The sequence below is a fragment of the Crocodylus porosus genome, unplaced genomic scaffold (genome assembly GCF_001723895.1).
Source record: "Crocodylus porosus isolate Cpor-Errol unplaced genomic scaffold, CroPor_comp1, whole genome shotgun sequence".
NCBI classification, from domain to species: Eukaryota; Metazoa; Chordata; order Crocodylia; family Crocodylidae; genus Crocodylus; species Crocodylus porosus.
Genome location: NW_017728918.1, coordinates 89,092,990 through 89,113,498, shown reverse-complemented (window position 1 = coordinate 89,113,498; position 20,509 = coordinate 89,092,990). Strand labels below are relative to the sequence as shown.

At 42.9% G+C, this 20,509-nt stretch overlaps 2 protein-coding genes across 5 annotated transcripts in view; both read right to left on the bottom strand.

Annotated features, from left to right (window-relative positions):
• The window catches only part of RPF2 (ribosome production factor 2 homolog), a 25,091-nt gene extending 22,850 nt beyond the window's left edge, over nt 1-2,241 (bottom strand). For both annotated transcript variants that reach the window (XM_019537920.1, XM_019537921.1), the window contains exon 1: nt 2,144-2,241. In XM_019537920.1, coding sequence (XP_019393465.1) covers nt 2,144-2,166 — 23 coding nt within the window. In that variant the 5' untranslated portion in view covers nt 2,167-2,241. The remainder of the gene's footprint in view (nt 1-2,143) is intronic.
• A 5,868-nt stretch (nt 2,242-8,109) lies between these two features.
• Nucleotides 8,110-19,370, bottom strand: GTF3C6 (general transcription factor IIIC subunit 6). 3 transcript variants are annotated; one of them, XM_019537918.1, is made up of 6 exons: nt 19,227-19,370; nt 16,780-16,860; nt 12,265-12,328; nt 12,056-12,100; nt 11,830-11,943; nt 8,110-8,734 (listed from the first exon to the last, which is right to left on the bottom strand). In XM_019537918.1, the coding sequence occupies exons 1-6, from the start codon at nt 19,323-19,325 to the stop codon at nt 8,436-8,438; spliced, it is 702 nt and encodes a 233-aa protein (XP_019393463.1). In that variant the 5' UTR covers nt 19,326-19,370; the 3' UTR covers nt 8,110-8,435. The 3 variants fall into 3 exon arrangements, with proteins under 3 accessions (XP_019393463.1, XP_019393462.1, XP_019393464.1); XM_019537917.1 differs by having other exon boundaries at nt 19,221-19,369; XM_019537919.1 differs by lacking the exon at nt 19,227-19,370 and adding an exon at nt 18,308-18,395.
• Between the last annotated feature and the right edge of the window lie 1,139 nt (nt 19,371-20,509).

Below are 20,509 nucleotides of genomic sequence, written 5' to 3'. Positions count from 1 at the left end.
TGGGCTGGCTGCAGCTCCCTCTGTAGCCTCATCCTGAGCCCAGACCCTGGCAAGAAGAGCCCGGTGCAGCCCTGGCTCCAGTCTGCAGCTGCAGCCTCCCTTCCCCACCCCTCAGATCTGGAGGCACACTCCCCTTCCCCCCATGCTTTCCTGGGGTGCACACAGCTGTGGGAGCCACCCCCCCCTTCCCCAACAAACTGCAGATACGTCCGGTGCCCTGCTCCACCACAGCTGGGCAGCACCTGCCCCTATCCCTGTCCCCTCCCTTGCTGTGAGGAGGGGTGTGGGGGTTGATCTGCCCCCCACCACATCCCTTCCCTCCCCACTCCCCTTCTACCACAACAGACTTACCAGCTTGGGGCAGCTCTCCACACTGCCAGGCTGTGCTCCTTGCTGCCTGAATGCTGTGTTGTGGCTGTGCGCACGTATGGGCATTTATCAGCCAAATTACTGGCCCCAACAGGCCAATTTCCAATACGATCAAATTTTGTTTATATTGGTACTGATCTAATACCAGACTGATATATCAGTGCATCTCTAATATAAAGCATTTATTTTACAAACACATGATCTATACAAATACATAAAAACAACAAAACTGGAATAAAAGTTTTATTCCAAAGTTTAATGCTGGCTCCATTACCCTCACCTAGCAGACATCCGTCTTAGTTCTTTTTGTTGTTGTTTATTTGGAAGCATTCAACTGAGTTTAGCTTTCAGCTGTTGGAGAATAACTGCCAATTTTTTCTTTTTAACATTTTTGGTTGGTTTGAGCCAATTGCATGAGTCAGTACACACAACTCAGTATGAAACTTATTTAACTCGTAAAGGTATACATTAGTAATTTGTTCATACTGTATTTTTTCGGTATGATGAAGAGCAAAAGATATATTGTCTCATTACATTTTAATTTTGATTGCCATTATTAAAATTGGCAAAACATGGAATGTTGATTCTTTGCACGGTAATATATGCTTTCCTGTAACTTCACTTGGTTACTTTATTATAAATGAGTAAGATCATATAAGAGATTGCACGTAATACATGTTCAATTTTAAAACAACACATGATGTACAGTTTCTAATGAAAGGTTTCTTGTATTTTTTTTTAATACATCATAAAGTAGCAGATAAATGCCCAGCATAACTGTTGAGCACGCAGCTGTGGTGCCTGGGCAGCTTTCTGAGACTACATTATTACCCAATTTCCTTGTTTAAGGAAATCACAAGACCTTTCAAGTTTCTTTACAGAAACTGGCCTTGATGCCTTGACAATAGTTTGAGGAATGCCAATGGGTTTTCCAGAAATGTAAAATGGTTGTAACCCATTCAAGTGTGAAAAAGCAAAAAGCAAAATAAATTTACTCCATCATCAGACTTCAAAGTAGCAAATAACATTCAAAGTTGCTGAAATTAACCAAAAAGGACTTTTGTTGCCCAACTCCATAACCACAGAGCAGCTCCTGAGAACTGGATAATATTCTCACTCAGAGAGCCAGTGAGGCCACCACTGATGCATGCTCAACAGTTATGCTGGGCACTTCCCTGCTCCTTCATGACCCATTAAAAAAAACCCCAACCCTCTCATCAGAAATTGTCCATCAGGCCTGGTCTTGAAGTAGGGTGAACAAAAAACAGCCATGACCCTTTTACAAAGACAAGGCAGACAGAGATGGAGGAGGACACCTGGGAGTGAGAAAGAGCCACCACCAGTGCTAGTGTCACCACCAGTGCTGATGTCACTTTGAATGCTCACGGTCAGTAAACGACTCTCTGCGGTTTCATTTCAACCTATAGCCCGCAGGCTACCGTCCTCCAGAGGGAATCTAAGCTTGCCCCGCATTTAGAGATAGGCAACCCAACAGGTCAGGGGCGGCACAAGTATGAGTGCACGAGTGGCAAGAGCAGCCTGTGCAGCCAGCACAGCAGCAGCTCAGGCAAGGAGCAGAAGCCGGAGCAGCAGATTTGGCAGGGAACACACAGCCGGGACCAGAAAGGAGAGCAGCAACGAGGGCAGGGGTACAGAGTAAGGCGCAGGAAGCAGAGCAGCAGCTCGACAGGCAGCAGGGCAGGACAGGGATCTTGGGGGCAGGAAGCGCACACCCACACCCCTCCGGACCCCGCAACTCCAACCCCACACTCACAGGACACGGTCCAGCGGCTCCATCTCGGTAGCCCCTAGCGCTGCTCAGACCCACGTGGATGCACCGCGCACAACCGGAAGTCTGCGGTCCCTTTTTACTCCATAACGTCACATCCACCTACTGGAGGCGGCAGCGCCACTACTCCCTCCCCGCCGCTGTTTAGTAGCTTGGCCACCAGCGCATGCTCAGTGACAACGCATGAGGGCGCTGCCCTGAGCCGGGCGGAAAGTGAGGAGAGGGAAGGGCCGCGTCTGCTCCTGGTTGGCGAATAGGTCGCTTTTCAGTACGTGATCGTCATTATTGTTAACGTTGTATTATTAGACTAATAATAATGATGATAAGGATAATAATGATAATCTAATAAACCCTTTGCATTGTTTATTATCCTGCCAAAAGTAGAGTGGAAAAAGCCGGTGGGAATTACCCGCGCAAAAGTCTAACCAGCAGAAATGAGGTTGAAGTTGGTTCCTTATCTGGCAGGGGAAGCACCATGACCACGTAGGCGGGCTCCCCAGGGCAGATGGTTGTCCCTAATATGTCCTCCATAAGAGGTCTATATTGAGTAGATTTTTGGTGTTGGGAGGTGGAACTGGAGCTTGCTCCATCCACTCCATGCATCGGCCTGGTATTACAGTGCTTCCAGGAGCGGTGCAATAAACAAACAAATGAACAAAAATTATTTCCAGTCCCTTTCTCAAACCTAATCTATATGCACTAAAAACTTGTTGTTCATGAATTACACATTCTAAAAAGAGATAATTAATAAATATACATAGCTGATGGAATTAATATGTAAAATAATATCCTACATCAAGTACAGAGCCCTAAATGACAACCAAATTAGGATAGGATTATAGGGCAAAATACTTTTTGGGTGCTGGTACAGGGGGACTGTCCCAAATAACCCTGAGCACAATTAGAATAAGGAACCAACTTCAAACTCATCCAGCAGAAGCCTTTTTACACACATCTTCATGGACATGTTTATGCCCCATCAGGTTGTGCCTAGATCCTGGTATTTGTTGGGGCACGGTGTTATTTTGTTTTTTTGCTAAAGATTAGCTAGAATACTTACAGCCCAGTATACTTCTTCTCTTCTTTCTCCAGCTGCATCGTACATACAGAAATGCATGTATGGAATCCATGAGCAATTCACACCCCTCCTCTTACTGCTGTTAGGACCATGTCAAGCTAATACATATAGTTGCAATATATGGCTATTTTAAAAAATAGCAAAAATGTATCAATATTACTTCATTGTATGTTTTATTTATGCTTTGATGAGGCATTTCTCCTTTTTTAACGCTGTATTGCCATGTTTATTACTATTTCAATACATAAACCGTCTAATCCTTTAATTTTGGTTTAATGTATTTTTCTATCAAATTAAGGAGCATCTAACATTTATTTCCTACCTTTGTTATTTCCAAACATTTAACTTTTGTTACATACCACATTTAAAAAAAAATAGATGAAGCTAATTATGTTTCACTTTAACATTTTAGAATACTGCTTTCAAAATCATTACATGTACAAATAGCTGTTTAACAATACTTAATTTTAACAGTATCCAACCCGGATTAATTTCTGAACTCCATGTTGTTATTGATCTGGGACACAAGTTCCATAAACTGGTTTGGTCTAAATCAGTTAAGTCTGATACTACATCCAACCAGGTTTATCTTAAATCAGTTTTGGTCATTTTGAAAGTGGTTTATGTGCACTGAACTTCTGTTCTGTTACAAGTTTAAATCAGTTTCTGATGCCTTAAACCAGTTTGCGTGTAACTTCTGTCCCTAGCCATTTTGTTTACTTGTCCTTCAATCCCCTTGAGCACAAGTAGTTCCCTACCTGCACAGGTTGATTTTATTTCTTAAAGGACTGCCTTCTTAGGCTCTAAGTACTTCTACACAGATTTTCAAATTCAAAAGAATTATCATAATATAGCCTGACCTTCTTCATGTCACAGGCCAGAGAAACATCCCCTAATTATTTTTGTATCAAGCCTATAATTTCCATTTGCACTACAGCATCTCTTGTTGACATAACCTGGATTGCAGAACTCCACATGGTGCAGTATCCGTTGCAGTAAATTGTTCCAGTAATTCATTATCTTCACTATTAAAAATTGCACTTGAATTCCTAATTTAGATGTGGCTAACTTTGGCTCCTGATCACTAATCAAGCAATAAAACATATATGGAGAGTCCCAAAGGTATCTGTTTCCAGAAATCTCTTTCCTGTGCATGTTTTTGTAAAGCACAATTCAAGCCAGCGATTAAAAGGCAAACTAAAGCAATTCAGGTTCTTTAGTCTCTCTCTGTAAGGCTCTGTCACTACACTGAAACTAACTTAAAAACCCTTGAGGCACTGGTTTGGTCTGAGTGACAGCAGATACAAAGGCAACTGCTATTCTATCTATAGCACAATAAGTCTTTGTGATAGGAGGAGCAGTCCTCATTTTGTTGACATTCACATGTGGTGTGGACATTTGGCTCCCCAGGGACAACCAGCAGCAGTGGTGTACCTTGCACTGCTGCTAGTTGTCCCTAGGGAACACCTGTGCCACACACACTATGGCAAATTACCCCAGGGGCAGTAGGGAAGGCTGAGGCCAACGCTTGGCTTACTTGGGGTGGCAGCCACAGTATGGCTCTGGGCAGCCCAAGTCCACTTTTGAATGGTATACATTGTCTGTGCATGTGCCACACCACTTCTTTTCTTCTGCAGATTTTTTTGACCCCTGGATATCCAGGAGTCAAAAAAAACCCTCTGTACTCCTCCCTTACAGTGTGGAGAATAACTGAACATATGGTATGTGGTGCTACAGATGTATAGCACCACATACTGCGTGGCCATTCTCATCTGGACACAACCTTTGAGTTGCACCATAACCCTCCTGACTTATTGAGGGACAAAGCTCAATGATACCAGCTATGGCACAGGTGTTCCTAAGGACTGTCAATACATCAGGTGAAAGTTAGATTTGGCATAGTGCTTTGCAAGTAAGTTTACATTCTCTTAGGGCTGCATTCACGGTTAGCGGAATAAAACTTCTCCCTTGAAATTCAACAGCTGACCTATGTCCAGAGACTGAAGGAAACTCAGAAGACAAACAAAATCACTGAAAGGCCTAATTATTACTCTGAAGAATGGACAGTGGCCGAGATGAGGGAAACAATGCCTGTTTTGTTCCTTTCATCTCTAACAGATTCTAGATAGTATTCAAGCGCTGGGAATGAATACTTCCAACAGTTTGTAATTTAATTGATTACATAATAATAGGAATATATTTATTCCTATATCTATAGCATATTGTTTATGTTTTTACATACATCTTTGCCTACAAATGATAGGATCTGTAGTATGATCATCACAGTAAGAAATACATAGAAAATTATATAGAGCCTAGGATTATATGAAAGCTTTGACTCTTCCTTTTTGCATCATCAAAATACTTTCTAACAGATCATGAAAATGTGTTTCTACTCAAACTGTTAAAAGTTTATAGGGAAAACAAAAAGATGAAGAGGTTGGGTTGCTGTGCTAAATACATATTCTACTACTGAAACACTTTATAGTAATACAAAGAGAAAGTTTAAGATATTTCAACCGTGAGCTAAGTCTCTCAGGAACAAGATGAACTCTAATTTGTTTTTTGCTTTCCCTTGTAGCCAAAACTTTACTGTTAACTGTTTTCTATCTGAATTTGTCCTTCATTATTTCATATACATCACTAGGTAAAACAACATGAAATGGACTAGATTGTGCTTTGTGGTCTTCACCCTGCAAGGACAGGCTTGTGTAGCAAATACTGGACTTAACTGCTATAGCTACCACTGGTGGAAAATTATCACATGGTGTGGTAGTTGTAGACAATACATTAGACAGACGCAATCCACTCGAAAAACTGATTTAGGTCTGAAAATGTTCATTTTATGATTTCATAGACATTTGGGCTAGAAGGGACCCTGGAGGATCGAGTCCAGCCCCCTGCCCCAGGGGCAGGAAGTGAGCAGGGATCATATGATCCTAGCAAGATAAACATCCAGATGCATCTTGAAGGCATTCAAAGTGGGTGCTTGAACAGCCTCGGGTGGCAGTTTATTCCAAACCTTGGGGGGTTCGGACAGTGAAGTTCCTTCTTATGTCCAGCCTGAAATCGGTCATGGCAGAGTTTGTGATTGTTCTATCTTGTCATCCCTTGGGGCGTTCTGGTGAACAGACATTCCCCTAGATCCTGATGAGCACCTCTGATAAAAACTTATAGGTGACCACCAGATCAGCCCTGAGCCTGTGCTTTTCCAGGCTGAAGAGTCCCATAGCTCTCAGCCTCTCATCATAAGGCCTGTTTTCCTGACTTCTGATCATGCATGTGGCTCTCCTCTGCACCCTCTCAAGCTTCTCCATACCCTTTTTGAATTGTGGAGCCCAAAATTGGATGCAGTACTCTAGCTGCGGCCTCACCAAGGCCGAGTACAATGAGAGAATGATGTCCCAGGATTTGCTTGAGAAGCATCTATGGATGCAAGCCAGCGTTTTGCTCGCTTTACTAGCTGCAGCATCACACTGAAGGCTCATGTTCATCTTATGGTCAATCATGACCCCCAAGTCCCTTTCATCTGTAATGCTAACCAGCGTAGTACTACTGAGCCTATAAGGATGCTGCAGGTTTTTCCTCCCAAGGTGGAGAACCTTGCATTTTTCAGTGTTGAACACCATCAGGTTCTCGTTCGCCCATTTCATGAGCCCATCAAGATCTGCCTGGATCACCCTCTTGTCCTCAGGTGTGGCTGCTTTACCCTAGAGTTTGGTGTCATCGGCAAACTTGGCTAGTCCACTTCTTCATCAGTGATGTAGTCAGATGTTAAACAGTATAGGCCCTAGGACACAGCCTTGAGGGACCCCACTGGTTATAGCACACCAAGACAATTGGCTTAAAAATTCAAAGATTACTTCAGCAAAAACAAACAAACAAACCAAACTTTTTTATATTTTTCTTACAGCATGTTGTGTGTATCAGTTTCATAGTTTTCCCTCTAGCAAGAAACCAAAGGCGGGGGGGAAGACTGTAATGGTTAGTCAAAGAGGGAAATAACAAAAAAACCTTTCATACCATTTTAGAGTTCTTTAAAATATTCAAATAAGTTTAAAGATTTTTTTTTTAAACATGATCAAGCTGGGTATTTTGAAACTGACCAACACCCCCTCAGTATTATATTCATTGCAAGTTGAACTTTGTATGACAAGTATAAGATGAACAAAATAGAATTAAACTGAATGAAACACATTAGAAAAAAATCCAGACACTTACACTATTGTTTTCTGTTGTAAAAAGAGAAATACTTCCCTTTAAAACAGAGGTGGGCAAAGTCCGGCCCATGGTAGACTCCATTTTCCAGCAGCCTCTGCCCACGTTGCTGCGACCAGTTTTCATGGAGATGCCAGTACTGGCAGCACCTTGACAGCATGGGGCTAGGGCATCCATGGAGACAGGCCCCAACAGCACTGGCAGGGCACACAGCTGGGCAAGGAGCTGCTCATTGGCCGGGGCTGGGATCCTGCAGGAGTAACAATGTGGTTTGGAGCCAAGGCAGAGCCACAATCTGCTACCTGCACATCCCAGCCTGTTGCTGGGGTCTCCATAGAGACAGGCTGCAATGACACCATCAGGGACTGCTGGGAAATGGGAGCCCGGCCACCAGCCAGATCCACCATTTTGCCCACTCCTGCTCTAAGATCACTTGCAGCTTCATTCAGCAATTGAAGTCTATCTACATAGTAGTGACCAATTACCTGCCTTCTGAGAAATAAAGGTAATGGGGAAGGGAAGAAAGAAGCTAGGGGTAAAAAAAAATCAAAAATTAAGATCGTGTTGGATGACAACAAACATTGGATTGTTACACTTGTATTACATTTCTTGAAAGGAACATCCATACAAACAAGTACAATCATGAAATCTCATGCTGAAACCATTCAAGATATCAAGACTGTATTTTACAAAACATTTTACAAACAAAAGTGATTTTTATGAATGTCTGTGTAGTGAAAGTTTTCTGTAGCACAACTTTACCAGTTAATCATTTGTTCCTTTTCTTCAACTCCGAGGTACGGAAATGCGTGTTAGAAATGCATATATGTAACACATAGTATTGACATCACAGTATTTAAGACATACAATTTCATCCGAATGTGTGTGCATCTTTGCTCTATTAATTTAGATAAGCTGGAATTAAGTACCTTTAAAATTTGGTCCATTAGTAATAAATTTCTGGATGCTGGAGACTTGGTATCAACTGGGGGCAACTTCCAAGGTAATATCCTGAGTAATATCAGTGGTCAAGTTCTCCACTTCAGAAGCAGTTCTATCAGGGAGAGGGACAGAGTTATCCATGCTTTGCTCCTTTTCCAGTTCGTAACTGAGGTCAGAGTTCCCTCTGTCACTGACCTCTTCCTCAGACTCTTCCGTCAGTTTTTCCTGGGTTGGAGCTGCCTCCTCAGAATCTTCCTTTTCACGCAGAAAGCTACAAATCATATTGGGTCTGCTGTATGAGAACTCTTTGTCCTTGATCTGTAACCACTCCACACCACCTGATCCAAAGAAAGACATTAAACAGTAGTATGGCAGAAGAGGAGGAGGTTTTATTTTTTCCCCTAGTTTAATGAGTTCCTTTGTTTTATTCCAAGACAACATACAAGAGGTAATAAATAGTCTTATCAAGGCTGAGACAAACCACCATTGTAGAAGAGATGGTGTATGCCATAAGCTTTAGCTACAAAAACCCTGAAGGGCAAAGGGAGGGAAACTGACACTTACTTTCAAACCTGGAGAGCATAAAGTATTTCTACATAGAAATTACTCAATGCCTTCCAGTTGGCCTTACTTCTTTCTGTTGTGCAGGACAGACCATTTTCCACTACTACCCTTTTGAAATGAGCAGATCAGGACAATTCTTAACTAAAATTAATAGCTCTTTAAACTTCACTGTGCCTAAACATTACAGCACAGAATTCAGAACTGACAGTTTTGTTCCTCCACTATAATGTTCTTTTCAAAGAACTAAGGGGAGAAAGGTCTTTAAAGTTCCTTTCAGATGACTGATAATCACCCATTTTCATTGCTTTATGAATAAGAGCTTCATACCAGAAGGTCCTCCATGTTATACTTCTGGCTGAACAATGGCCAGACAGTAATTGCTATTAAATGATTCAAGATAAGGCTCCCTCTGACATACAAGCTAGTTGTGCAGACTCCAGAGTTCTTTCAACTGAAGGGAGGAGCCAAAGACTGGAGATATAATATACCACCTGCTGTGTAAAACACAGCTATTAAACGACCTGTCAAACTCATCATTTAAAAAAATTAAATAACATGCTTAGTAGGTTTTTATAGCATCTACTACTGCCAAAAAACTGCTCCAGAATGGTTTCTATACGATTCAAGACACTGAGATGTTTTAGCCAAGCAGGAAGGAGACTACCGTATTAAGGATATCAGTTAACTTGACAGAAAATGGTACCAGAAATAGTCAAAAAGCAGGGCTGTAATTCAGAGTTTACAGGTTGCATACAACCCACAGGCTTTTGCCCAGCTGCCAATGCCCCCACCCTCATCCCCATCCTATCCTGTTGTGATAGCTGGCTTCTTCAGGCTCCCCCACCCTCCTCCAGCTTCTACTTCCTACCCTTGCACCTGGAAGCAGGGTGGCATAGTAGGCAGGGGCTAGGATGCCTGAGCTGCGCATGAGAAAAGGAGAAACTAGGCTGTACATGGTGGCATGCATGACTAGAAGGAACTAGGGAGGAGGGGCAGGTTGCCTTTGGTGCCAGGAAATAAGGAGGAATCTAGGCTGACCATGCCTTGTATGTGGCAGTGTGTGGGGTGGGGAAGACACTAGGCTGCTTGTGTGAAGTGGGAGTGCCTGGATTGGGCATTGTCTTCACAGCAACCATGGACTGTGGCCCATGCTTTGTGGCCCTGGCTGCACAGACATTAGACAGCCCTGGTCTAAGAAATTAATACAAATGCAAAGTACAGCAGGTCTGCAGATTACGCAAATATAAACTAAGACTGGTATTTTTCCCCCCCTCCTGTAAACAATGTGCTCTTCAGGAAACAGATTATTTTAAATATTTATTGATCAGGATATGGCTCAAATGATGAATGTACACATACAGAGTGTAACAGGGGAGCCTACCGGGGCCGATCTCCACATGGACCGCCCCCCCCGTTGTTAGGCTAACCACCTGCCTTCTCACCCACTATGCCTTGTCTTAATAATTAATTAATAGATGCAATTAGGCAGGAGGCTGCCAATTCTCTGCCCCACTGGTAGCAGGTGCTATCTGTGGCTCCATTCCTCCCCTACACAGCAGCCCAAGCCTTGTTGATGGCATGTATGAGAACATAGATGTCAGTCCCCCCCAGTGGGGCCCAGAATCCTGCTGTAGGACCCCCCAACTGAGTTCCTCCCTTCACAGGTGGTTCAGGTGGCTGTAGCTGTGCCTGACCCCAACTCTCCTCCTCAGAGTCTCAAACCCCCGCAGGGCTCAGGTGGCCTTGATCACACCTGGCCTCCAACTCTCCTTCTCAGGGCTTGCACCCCTCTCCTGGGAGGCTTGCACCCCCACAACTACCTCCGGTGTACGCAACCCACCCAAAGGTGAGGGCTAGGGGTAAGGTCCCCAACCCACCTTTCACCAGGGTGATCACTGGCCTGGCATTTCCTGGGGGCTCCCGCGCCACTGGGAGCCCCACCAGGCCACCCACTCCTGGCAGGGTGTAGTTTCCAGTTGTACCCAGAACCAGGAACCTCCTGCCATCCCCTACAGCTCCTCCCTTACTTCCAGATGAAATTCAGCAGCCCTCAGGACAGGTAATGTTGTTGCCTGCCCTCCAGCAGCCAAACTGCCTTGTTTATATAGGCAGCCCTGAACCTAAAATGGCTGCCCTCATTAGGCACCTGGAGGCTGCCAGCTCCAGGGCCTTAAAGTGGCAGGCATACCTAGTGCCCTGCCACACAGAGTATTATGTCATGTTCAAGAATGTAATTGGTTTTTAGGAGGTAGCTTTCTTTCCTAAGTGTTCAGTTGGGTTATTTCCTATTGCAGAGTCTTTTAATTAAATAACCCACTCTCCAACCTGTTACCCTAACTTATAGAGCAATTTCTTAACAAATCATAAATTATCATCATTATCTGCAAGAGGAAAAGTTGCATCTTATGGTTAAGAGAATCATTTAATTTGTACTAAGGCCCTTATACCTGTTGTGTGTGTAGCTCACGTGACATTTTAATATAATACCCTTTTCAACTGAATATTATAACTTTAGACTAAAATAGCTATTTTTTACTTCCCTATATTATTACTTGATGCTTAGGTAAAGTTGTATGAACAATTAGGGCAAAAAGTGCATCTTCAAAACAGATATAGAAATGAAAAGTAGTTTGGTCCAACTTGCAAGCATGTTTTTTCCAAGTAGCTATAAACTAACTTTTAGTTCAGTTAACATGTTAATACATTCTTGTTGTCTTAGAAAAGAAAGCTTGTAACTCTTTAGCTTCTAGAATCTTACTGGTACAAAACATATTAACCTACTTTTCATTCTGAGGCATCTATAAAAAGTAGGGTTATTCTTACCCCAATCCCATAATGGCCCCCCATGCATAAGATCAACAATTCTAACCTACAGTCTCTTCTTCTTCCTTCTTTTCCGTTAAGAGTGTTCGTGTCATGTTTAACTTCTTCATTGTGTGGCACTTGTATTTCAACTGTACTTTTTCGTTGCCTTCTGCATCCACTAGAAAGAGAAAAATATTTTAGTGAACATTCCCTTCAACTGATACAATATGAATACTTTACGCCTTGCCTGTCCCTCAGACAAACCAGGACATTCAAGGCATATCACCTACCATGCTCTGCATTTTCTTCAAAGACCACACAGGTTCCAAGGGCATCTAACAAGAAGAACAAAGGACATTTTGTTAAGAAGTGAGAGAAATGATTTTCTAAGATTTTTCAGAGCTGAATGCTCTCCACTTACACTGAAGTCCATGGAAGATAAGAGAACGCTGCATATCACTTAAAAAAGAAAGGTTTTGTACATATCATCTTCTCCTACCTTCATACTCTCCGGCAAAGACATATCTGTCCACTTGTAAAATGGGTCTATCTGTGTCTATTCCCTACAAAAGTAAAGACAAAAAAGAGAAAGAAAATTACGCTATGCCTATGATAGTTAAGGCAGATCTCTTGTCAGAGGACTAGAAATAGACAACTGCTCAAATAAATATGCTGTAGCTCACATACCACCTAAAGTATAGGTTCCGTAAATGGTATATACAATGCAAGGCAAGAAAGCAAAGTGAAATACAAGCTAGTGAGTCTATTCTGTTATATCTAAATTAGAACAGGGAGAAAGACCAAAGAAAAAATTTTAGTTGTTGATTTACAAACTACAAAGCTTTCTAAAGCCATCATTTTTACATCCCAGGCAAATAAATTAGGTAAGCAAATTAGAAAGCTAGCCAGGAAAAAGAGAGTTTGTACAAGTAGGTTAAGTGACTGAACAGGAAGCAGGCACATAACCAGATCATTGGTGGTGGTAGGACACTGTTTTTTATGGCAGACTCCTGAAAATTGCAGGACAGTGTCAACTGAAAATGTACACAAATTCCAAAAATGAGTTACATCTGCCTTTGCATTCTCCTGCAAGTTTGTATGGTTTTCCAGTTATTTTCTCCTGTGTTTAAAGTGTTCTCTCTCCTGTTTCTGTGAGATCCGCACAAGCACCAAGGGAAGTAACTATACAAAAGAATCAGTGAAACACTTGATATGAGCCAGAACAAAGTACTATCAAACAGAAAAAAACCCAAACCTCTCAGTCATAACCTCAAGGTGGTATTTTAATACAGAATCATGCATTTTAGTTGATAATGTCCCAGGAATTTTACTACATCCCTTTAAAAAGGCTTTGACCTAGTAAAAGCTACAGTATATAAAGAGGAAAGGGAACAGTTACTGAAATCCAAAGAAGCATGAACTAAATTGTGTTCAGTCTGTTTGTTTACAAGAAGCAGTTGCTAAAAGCTGGTATTGCCTCCAGAAAGTACTATTTTAATCCACAGCTTTGCTTTAGTAAATTTATGTGCATGGAATACAATTCATTCCCTAGGGGTCAGCTCCTTTATCTAGTATCAGGGCTCCATGCTAGGGGATGTCTGTGACAGCAAGGAAGTGGAAGGAATCCTTATCAGAATTGCAGATCAGCACAACATTGGTTTCTGTAGAAGAGTAGGGGGTGTGGGAGGAGGAAAATCTACGGTCCCTCCCTTCCCCTTAGCATCTGGAAGTCAAGCGGCACCAACAGTAAAGGGGAAGGACACAGGGGCAGTTGAAATGGGGCAACTGCAGAGCCTGCTCAGAGGCAGCAAACAGAAGCCCCTAGACAGGTCTGGGAATGTGGAAAGAACTAAACACTTACCTGCAGAGTGCTCTCAAACAGAGGGGAGAAGTAGCCCAGCAGGGAAAGCCTGTGTTGCAGAAAACCCCAGGAGAATAGAGAAAGAATCCAACCCCCTTAAGGTTCCCAATGGGAAACAGAACCCCTGGAAAGGGAAAGCCCTATTTGGAAACACTAGGACAGTGCTGGAACAACCCAGGCTATTTATAACCTCAAGGGAGGAGTCACTTGATGTTAACTCAGCCCAGGTGTCTCCCCTCAATGCAGGACAGACCAGCTACAGCTAGGGACCAGAAACCAGGAGTGCAGGGCAGAGAGCCCAAAAGGACACAAGCTGTTATGAGAGGAAAAACACTGTGCTGGAAAGCAACTGGAGACTAGGATTGAGTAATGCCCCTACCTATATTTTTGCATTTTTGTTTCTAATGGACTGCAGAGGCTTCCTGGGAGCAACAGCAGGAGTCTGTACTTAAGCCCAGAGGACTGTGGCAGGGGTTCTAGGGTTGGAGGAGCCAGGTCTGTGGGCAGAGGCGTGCAGAGAGTGGATCATGGCTCTGCCTCGAGCCCTAGTCCTGCGTGTTCCCAGCCCAACCTATCTGTACCACTCCTGGATGCCACTCCTCACCTGCCGACAGTCCCACCCCATCTACCCAGCTGTGTGCATCCTAGGACAGTCTCTATGGAGACCCTAGGATCTCTGGGTGGTGACAGAGTGCAGGGCTGGAGCCCAAGGCAGAGGTGTGATCCACTCTATTGCAGGGGTATGTGGGGGGAGTGGATCACAGCTCTGCCCTGGGCCTCGGCCCTGCGCTGTTACCTGCCGATCCTGACTCTAGCTGTCCTGCCACTGGATACTGCTCCACACCTGCCCATAGCTCCATCCCATTCACCCAGCCACATGCAGGGCAGAGACACTTAGGGAGTTTTGGTGAGCTGTTGCCAGGGGGGAAGAAGGGGTGCCGACCTAGCCCACAGCAGTCACCAAAACTCCCTAAGCTGCCCTCCAGCCCAAATAGTTGCCCACCCCCGTTTTAGCTTCACTGACAGGCCTTCTTGTGTGCATGAAGTTAAGCATGTGCCAAGTGTTACCAAGGCAAAAAGCCTTTTTTGTTAATTTTATAAAATCTACAATGGGTATCCTGGCTATGAGTATTAATTAATATAACATTAATATTGTTGGTATTAATGAATGTTAATATTACTTTGACTCTCCCTTCAAGAAAGTAAACATTTAACTTATATTGACACTTAAGTCTGCAGTTCCACTGCAGACTTTTTTTGCAGAAAAAATAAATAGACATCAGTAGTACCAAAGTTGCATACAGAAGTGCAGATCACTGCACTGTTTTGATAGAGAACGCAAAAACTTTAAAAGTGTAGTAAGATGTGGTAGCAATGTGATTTTCAGTACAGGTTTCACTTGCTTTATGCAGGTTCCGTACGTGCGAATTCGCTTTTATGCAATGACCCTTTTTTATACCAAAAATTCATTATATGCGAGATAAATTCACTCTTATGAAGTGTGGTGGAAGCTCAGTCAGCTGCTTTGTGCAGTGCATTGTGGGAGTGATGTACACCAAAACATAGTCCACTGTGTTGATCTGTGCTCCTCACTCGCTGTCTGCGATGTGTTTCTGTAGTTGCCATCCCAATTATGGCTTCTAAGTGTATCGCTAGCTCATCTCCTACTAATCTCCCTAGTCCATCGCCACCCTCTCTTCATACCAACTAAACATACACCACCACCCTGGACTTGTGTAAACTGTCTGCTGTTGGCAAGTACAAAAATTGTCTTGTAAAAATGGTACAAATGGGTCTGGGAGTCAGTACAGTCAAGGTCTTGGAACATGTCCCTATTTGTTACATTGTAAAGTGGGTTCCCTTTATGTGAATTTGAGTTATGTGCCATTTTCCAGGAACAAATGCATAGCATAAAGCAAGGGAAACCTGTATTTGAAAACCTTATATCTATTTGGTTGGTTGGTTAGGATTTTTACCCCCTTTCTCTCCAGAAACAGTTACTAGAATCTGAGAGAGCTATTCAAAATAAAAGTGTAGAATTTTTTATTCTATTTTTTTTAATTGATCCCCATGACCCAAAGAGTATTTCAAGTGATTCTGATTTTGGGGAGAATCTAAGATGGAACTGAGTGTGAGAAGCACATCCTGTAAATGCAGGGTTTTTTTAACAAGAGTACAATAGAAAATGAAGGCATACAACTTAAAGCTGTTGTATGATATCAGTGAAAATATGCACCAAGGCAACAAGCAAAATGGGTTTCGCTTAACGCTGTTTCGTTTAGCGCTCGGTTTTTCCAGAACCGATTAAGAGCGCTAAGCGGGGGTTGCCTGTAACTTGCTTCAAAGCATGAAGGCAACTTTATTCACCAGAACGAGAATTTATAAACATACTTATAATGCATTTTTTTCTATTGAAAACCACAACTGAAATTTTAGGAATGGATTTTATTGCATCAACTAGAAGTCAAAAAACATCCTCCCATATTTCTCTAGCTTCAGATCTAACTAAGTAGTCAAGTTTCACATAACATTTTACATGTGGAAGATTGTCTTTTATAGAGCTATGGGACATTTCCAATAGTTTTCAGGGACAAGAGAACCTCTCTCACATTTGGGAATCAGTTAAATGACCCAGGTGAAGAACAGTGAAAAACTGAGGTCTAGGTAAGTCTGCCTTTTATAGTAACTTTGTAATGAAGTGACAGAACACATGGGTTATAAGTGTAGTATTCAGGGCTGAAAGAGAGCAGAAAATATGATATAATTAAAGTAGAAATGGGTTTTGTTTGCAAGCTGTGTTCAAGCTATTTCAGAAAGTGCACTTGTTCAAACTGATTTTTTTAACTCATTAAGGGTAACATTTTCAAAAGCCCTTAAGTGGCTTTGGAGCCTAAATGTAAGATTCCTAATCCAGAATTATTTTAAACATTCTCTCCTAAATTTTGCACACCTGTAACTTTCAAGGTGCGGATGTTACCTGCTGAATGCATAGACCATGTAGGCAGATTATCATCCCAGAAACCATGCATGTTTCTATACCGTGGATCTGATCCAAAATCCATTGACTCCAACAAGCTTTGGAACAAGTCCAAAATTCTTTCTTGTTTTCATGAATTTCACTTGCCCCTTCGCTATTTGTTGTGTTGTACTTACCAAAATCTTGCACTTGTTTTCACATTTTTCTAGGAAGTCTGAATCAATAATTCCAGATAATTCCACCATGACCAGCTGCTCCTATGAAATAAGTTTATAAAATACATTTGTAAGGTGCTTAGAACCACAAATTAAAAATAACCACTTTAAATAAAAAACTGCATTAAAGTAGATACTCCTCAGAACTGGTAAATACAAAATTTGACCTATATATATAGTTTGCTAAGTGACACAGGAGCTATTGCCGTACCAGAATTAAATCATGACACAGTTAGGTACCTACCGAAATCATGGGGGGAAGACTGCTACATGACACCTTTGATCTAGCTCATTTTGTTGCACTTCCCCCACTCAATTGGCTGGAGGAGGAAGTGTTGGGGGAGGGGAGAGCGGTAGCCGCTTGCTTCTGATTGGCCAGGAGGCAAAACCCGTGATTTTAAATATGCCAGTTTAAAATATACTACAATTTTTGTCTCCTCCTGCTAACTGGTCCAGCGGTCCTAGCAGCCTTGCTGCTGATCAGCTGGGAGGCAAAAATCATGGCATATTTAAAACCATGGTTTTTGCCTCCTAGCCAATCAGTAGCAAGCGGCAGGGCCACCAGGGTCCCCCTGCCAATCAGGGATGGGATGCAGCAAAATGAGCTAAATTAAAGGAGTCGCTGTGTAGCACACTTCTGCTGCAGTTTCAGGAGGTGCCTACAAACAGCATGATGCTTTGTCCCTATTGACTGCGTACACAACACACTTGAATGTGATAGCTGTTTCTACTTCATCTCAAATTTCTGTTTACCCAAAGGATAAGGACCAAAAGCCCTTAATAATTTTATGCTACTTAATACAACTCCACATTTATGCTCATTTGTTCTTAAATAAATGTGATAGTTTAATATCGCCTTCAGCAATGTATTACAGTAATAATTTATATTGGTTAATTAGAAAGTGGTTTAAAACAGTTCCTTTGATCTGTTGACTACGTTTTGCCTTAAAATTTGATTTGCTTGCGTCATTCCTTATTGGGAAGGGGGTGAGAAAAAGAACGTGATTCTACTGGATCCTTGTAAATCTTTCTTTCTGAAAGTGACAAGAAAGTCTCCACTATTTTTCTAATAATTACCAATGAACACACACAATTTTTAAAAGCATGGTAAAAATTGTGACTTCAAAGCAAATAGTTTAAACATTTTTTTAAATGTACTGAAAAATAGTGAGAAAGTATTACTTTCAAACTCTTTTCTGGTTTCAATTGCCCACAGTTGACCTTTATTTGCCATCACAAACCTTTGCTGTTATGCAAATAAATATCTGAAATAAAAATGAACTTTATTACGATTATTTTCAAAATATGGCTGTACGTAAAAGCCCACGTATGTTAATGAACAAATTACAGATCAGGAACCCAGAAATCTAGGTACTATTTCTGATTCTGCCAGTCACCTGTTCTGGTGTTGGGGAAAACTGCCTTTTTCTGCACTTCTCATACAGACAAACAATGTATACCAAGTTAAAATGAATGTACAGGGCTTTACCATGCATCATTGCTCCTTGGTAACAGTTTCTTTCATGCATCCTGTTCTGTCCTGTGGTAAGTAGAAACGAAACAGGAGCAGCTTCCTCCTGAAGGAAACAGAGCCAAGTTCAGCTTCTTCCATTTACTCTGAGACAGGAGTAGGCACTCAAACCAATTATTGCAGAGCAGTGGTTGCATGGTAAGTTCCCTTCACCCTTCAAACCTTGATCTGTGGTGTTCCTAGCACAATGAAGACCTCTATTTACTGTCTTATGACCAAAAAAAATCCAACCCAATAAGTAACATTTCTAGAAACCTGTGTGAAAATATATCAGTATCAATCCACTTTCTGGTAGACTGGTGTTCCCACCACAAGTCACAATCATAATAGTATATTATGCATCAAAGGCTTGACCTACAAGATCCAGTTTTACAATTTCAAAATGCATTATTTATACACTGCTTAAAACTGGATAACAATCACCTTGGAGCTGGACAGATCATGACCAGTACCCTTCTGACTCAAGAGTGCCGGGTGACAGATTCGGTCACATTCAATGACGTGCATGTGTTTGTGAAGTATTCCTGTGCCTACTCACATTTGAACAACGTTACTGTGCGTGCACACACGTGTGTAAATTATTACTGTGTACGCAAAAACTTACGGAGCTCGTGCAGGCACAGTCAGACAGGTTACTGCGCGTGCAGAGGCCTGAGCGAAATTATCGTACACACGCACGCGTAAAACGTGTATGTGCCGAGGCACGTCTGAACAGCTACTGCGCATGTGCAGACCCAAATACTGTGCGCGGGCCAACCCGCCCCGCCCCTTTGTGACCGTTACTGGCCGCAACAGAACGGCGCTAGAGGCCAATAACGGCCGCAACAGGGCCGAACCCCCAAACGCAGTGAGAGGGATAGCACCAACCCACCTCCACCTCCACCTCTTTGCTTTTGCTTTCTGTATCCAGCGCGGCTCCCTCCGCAGCCGCCATGTCCCCGCCAGGGCGCGCCCCACGTGACCCCAACGCCGCCATCTTACAACCGGGCGGGGCCGAGATGCTGGGGAGCGACAGCTAGTGGTTTCTTTCCGGCCGGCACGGGTAGGGTTGCGCGTGTGCAGAGCTCCAGCGCCTTTTTCCCCCACCCCGAGCGCTGTGCTGCGGCCTCTGTGCGCGCTCTTCCTCTTGCGCGCGTCTGCACCGGGGCCCAGCCGCTCCCTGGGCTGAGTCGGCGGTGCTGGCCTCTTCTCGAGGGCGCTGGGGGTTGTTACACGATGTCAGGGGCGCAAACACCATTCACATAAAGAAACCCAGAGGCATCTTTCCCATGAGAGCCCTGGCCTGGGCTCCCAGGAAAACTCCCCCAATAAGTTTCCACGGTCAAGGAATAAGTGAGGGGTGCTGCCAGCCTTTAAAAGAGCTCCTGCTCTAAGGATGAGGCTGAAGTTGGTGCCTCATTCCCAGTTGCCTTACTATTAAAAAGGAACTGGGAATAAGGCACCAATTCTAGCCTCCTAGTCTATGTATGGGCTGGCTCGCGCTAGAGGCTGGTGAGCCCATGTGCTGATGGCTCAAGATAAAAATGGCATCCAGGCTGACCTTCCTAGCCTGTATCCTAAAATAGTAGTAAAAAATTGAATTAATAAATGAATACACATAGTTTCCTGTCAGATACCTGGCAAAAGGCTTACAGATGTTTTTGGGCCCTTATTGCATGGCCTTGCCCTTGGCAAGTCAGTTGAGTGGCATTCCTGTAAATCCAGGCCTCATGGTTCTCTCTGCTCCTTTCTCTGTGGCCTCCCTTAGACCTCCTAACATTGTGCTAGTGAGCATCTGTGGCACACGCCTGCTTTTTTGCCAGTGTGCTGTGAAGATATTGAACAGATGCATCTGAGGACTGATCTTTGAGGAACTTCACTGCTAACCCCCTCCTGTCTACCTGCTGCTCCCTCTTGTTTGCTGCCTTCTGCCTGTCAGTCCTTACCCTCTTGGCAATTCCATTAATTAACTAATTATTTTTCTTGTGGCCCTGTAACAAATGCTTTACTGAAGATTTACTGTGTTTTCCTTGTCTAGAAAATCAGTTATCTTCTTAAAGAAAGATACCAGGTTAATTTGACCCAATCCACATGGTAAACCCACGTTACAGTTTTACCCCATTTTTATTTTATCTCCATATTTTTAGTTGTCCTTTTCTTGACTTTTTTTTCTGTAACTGT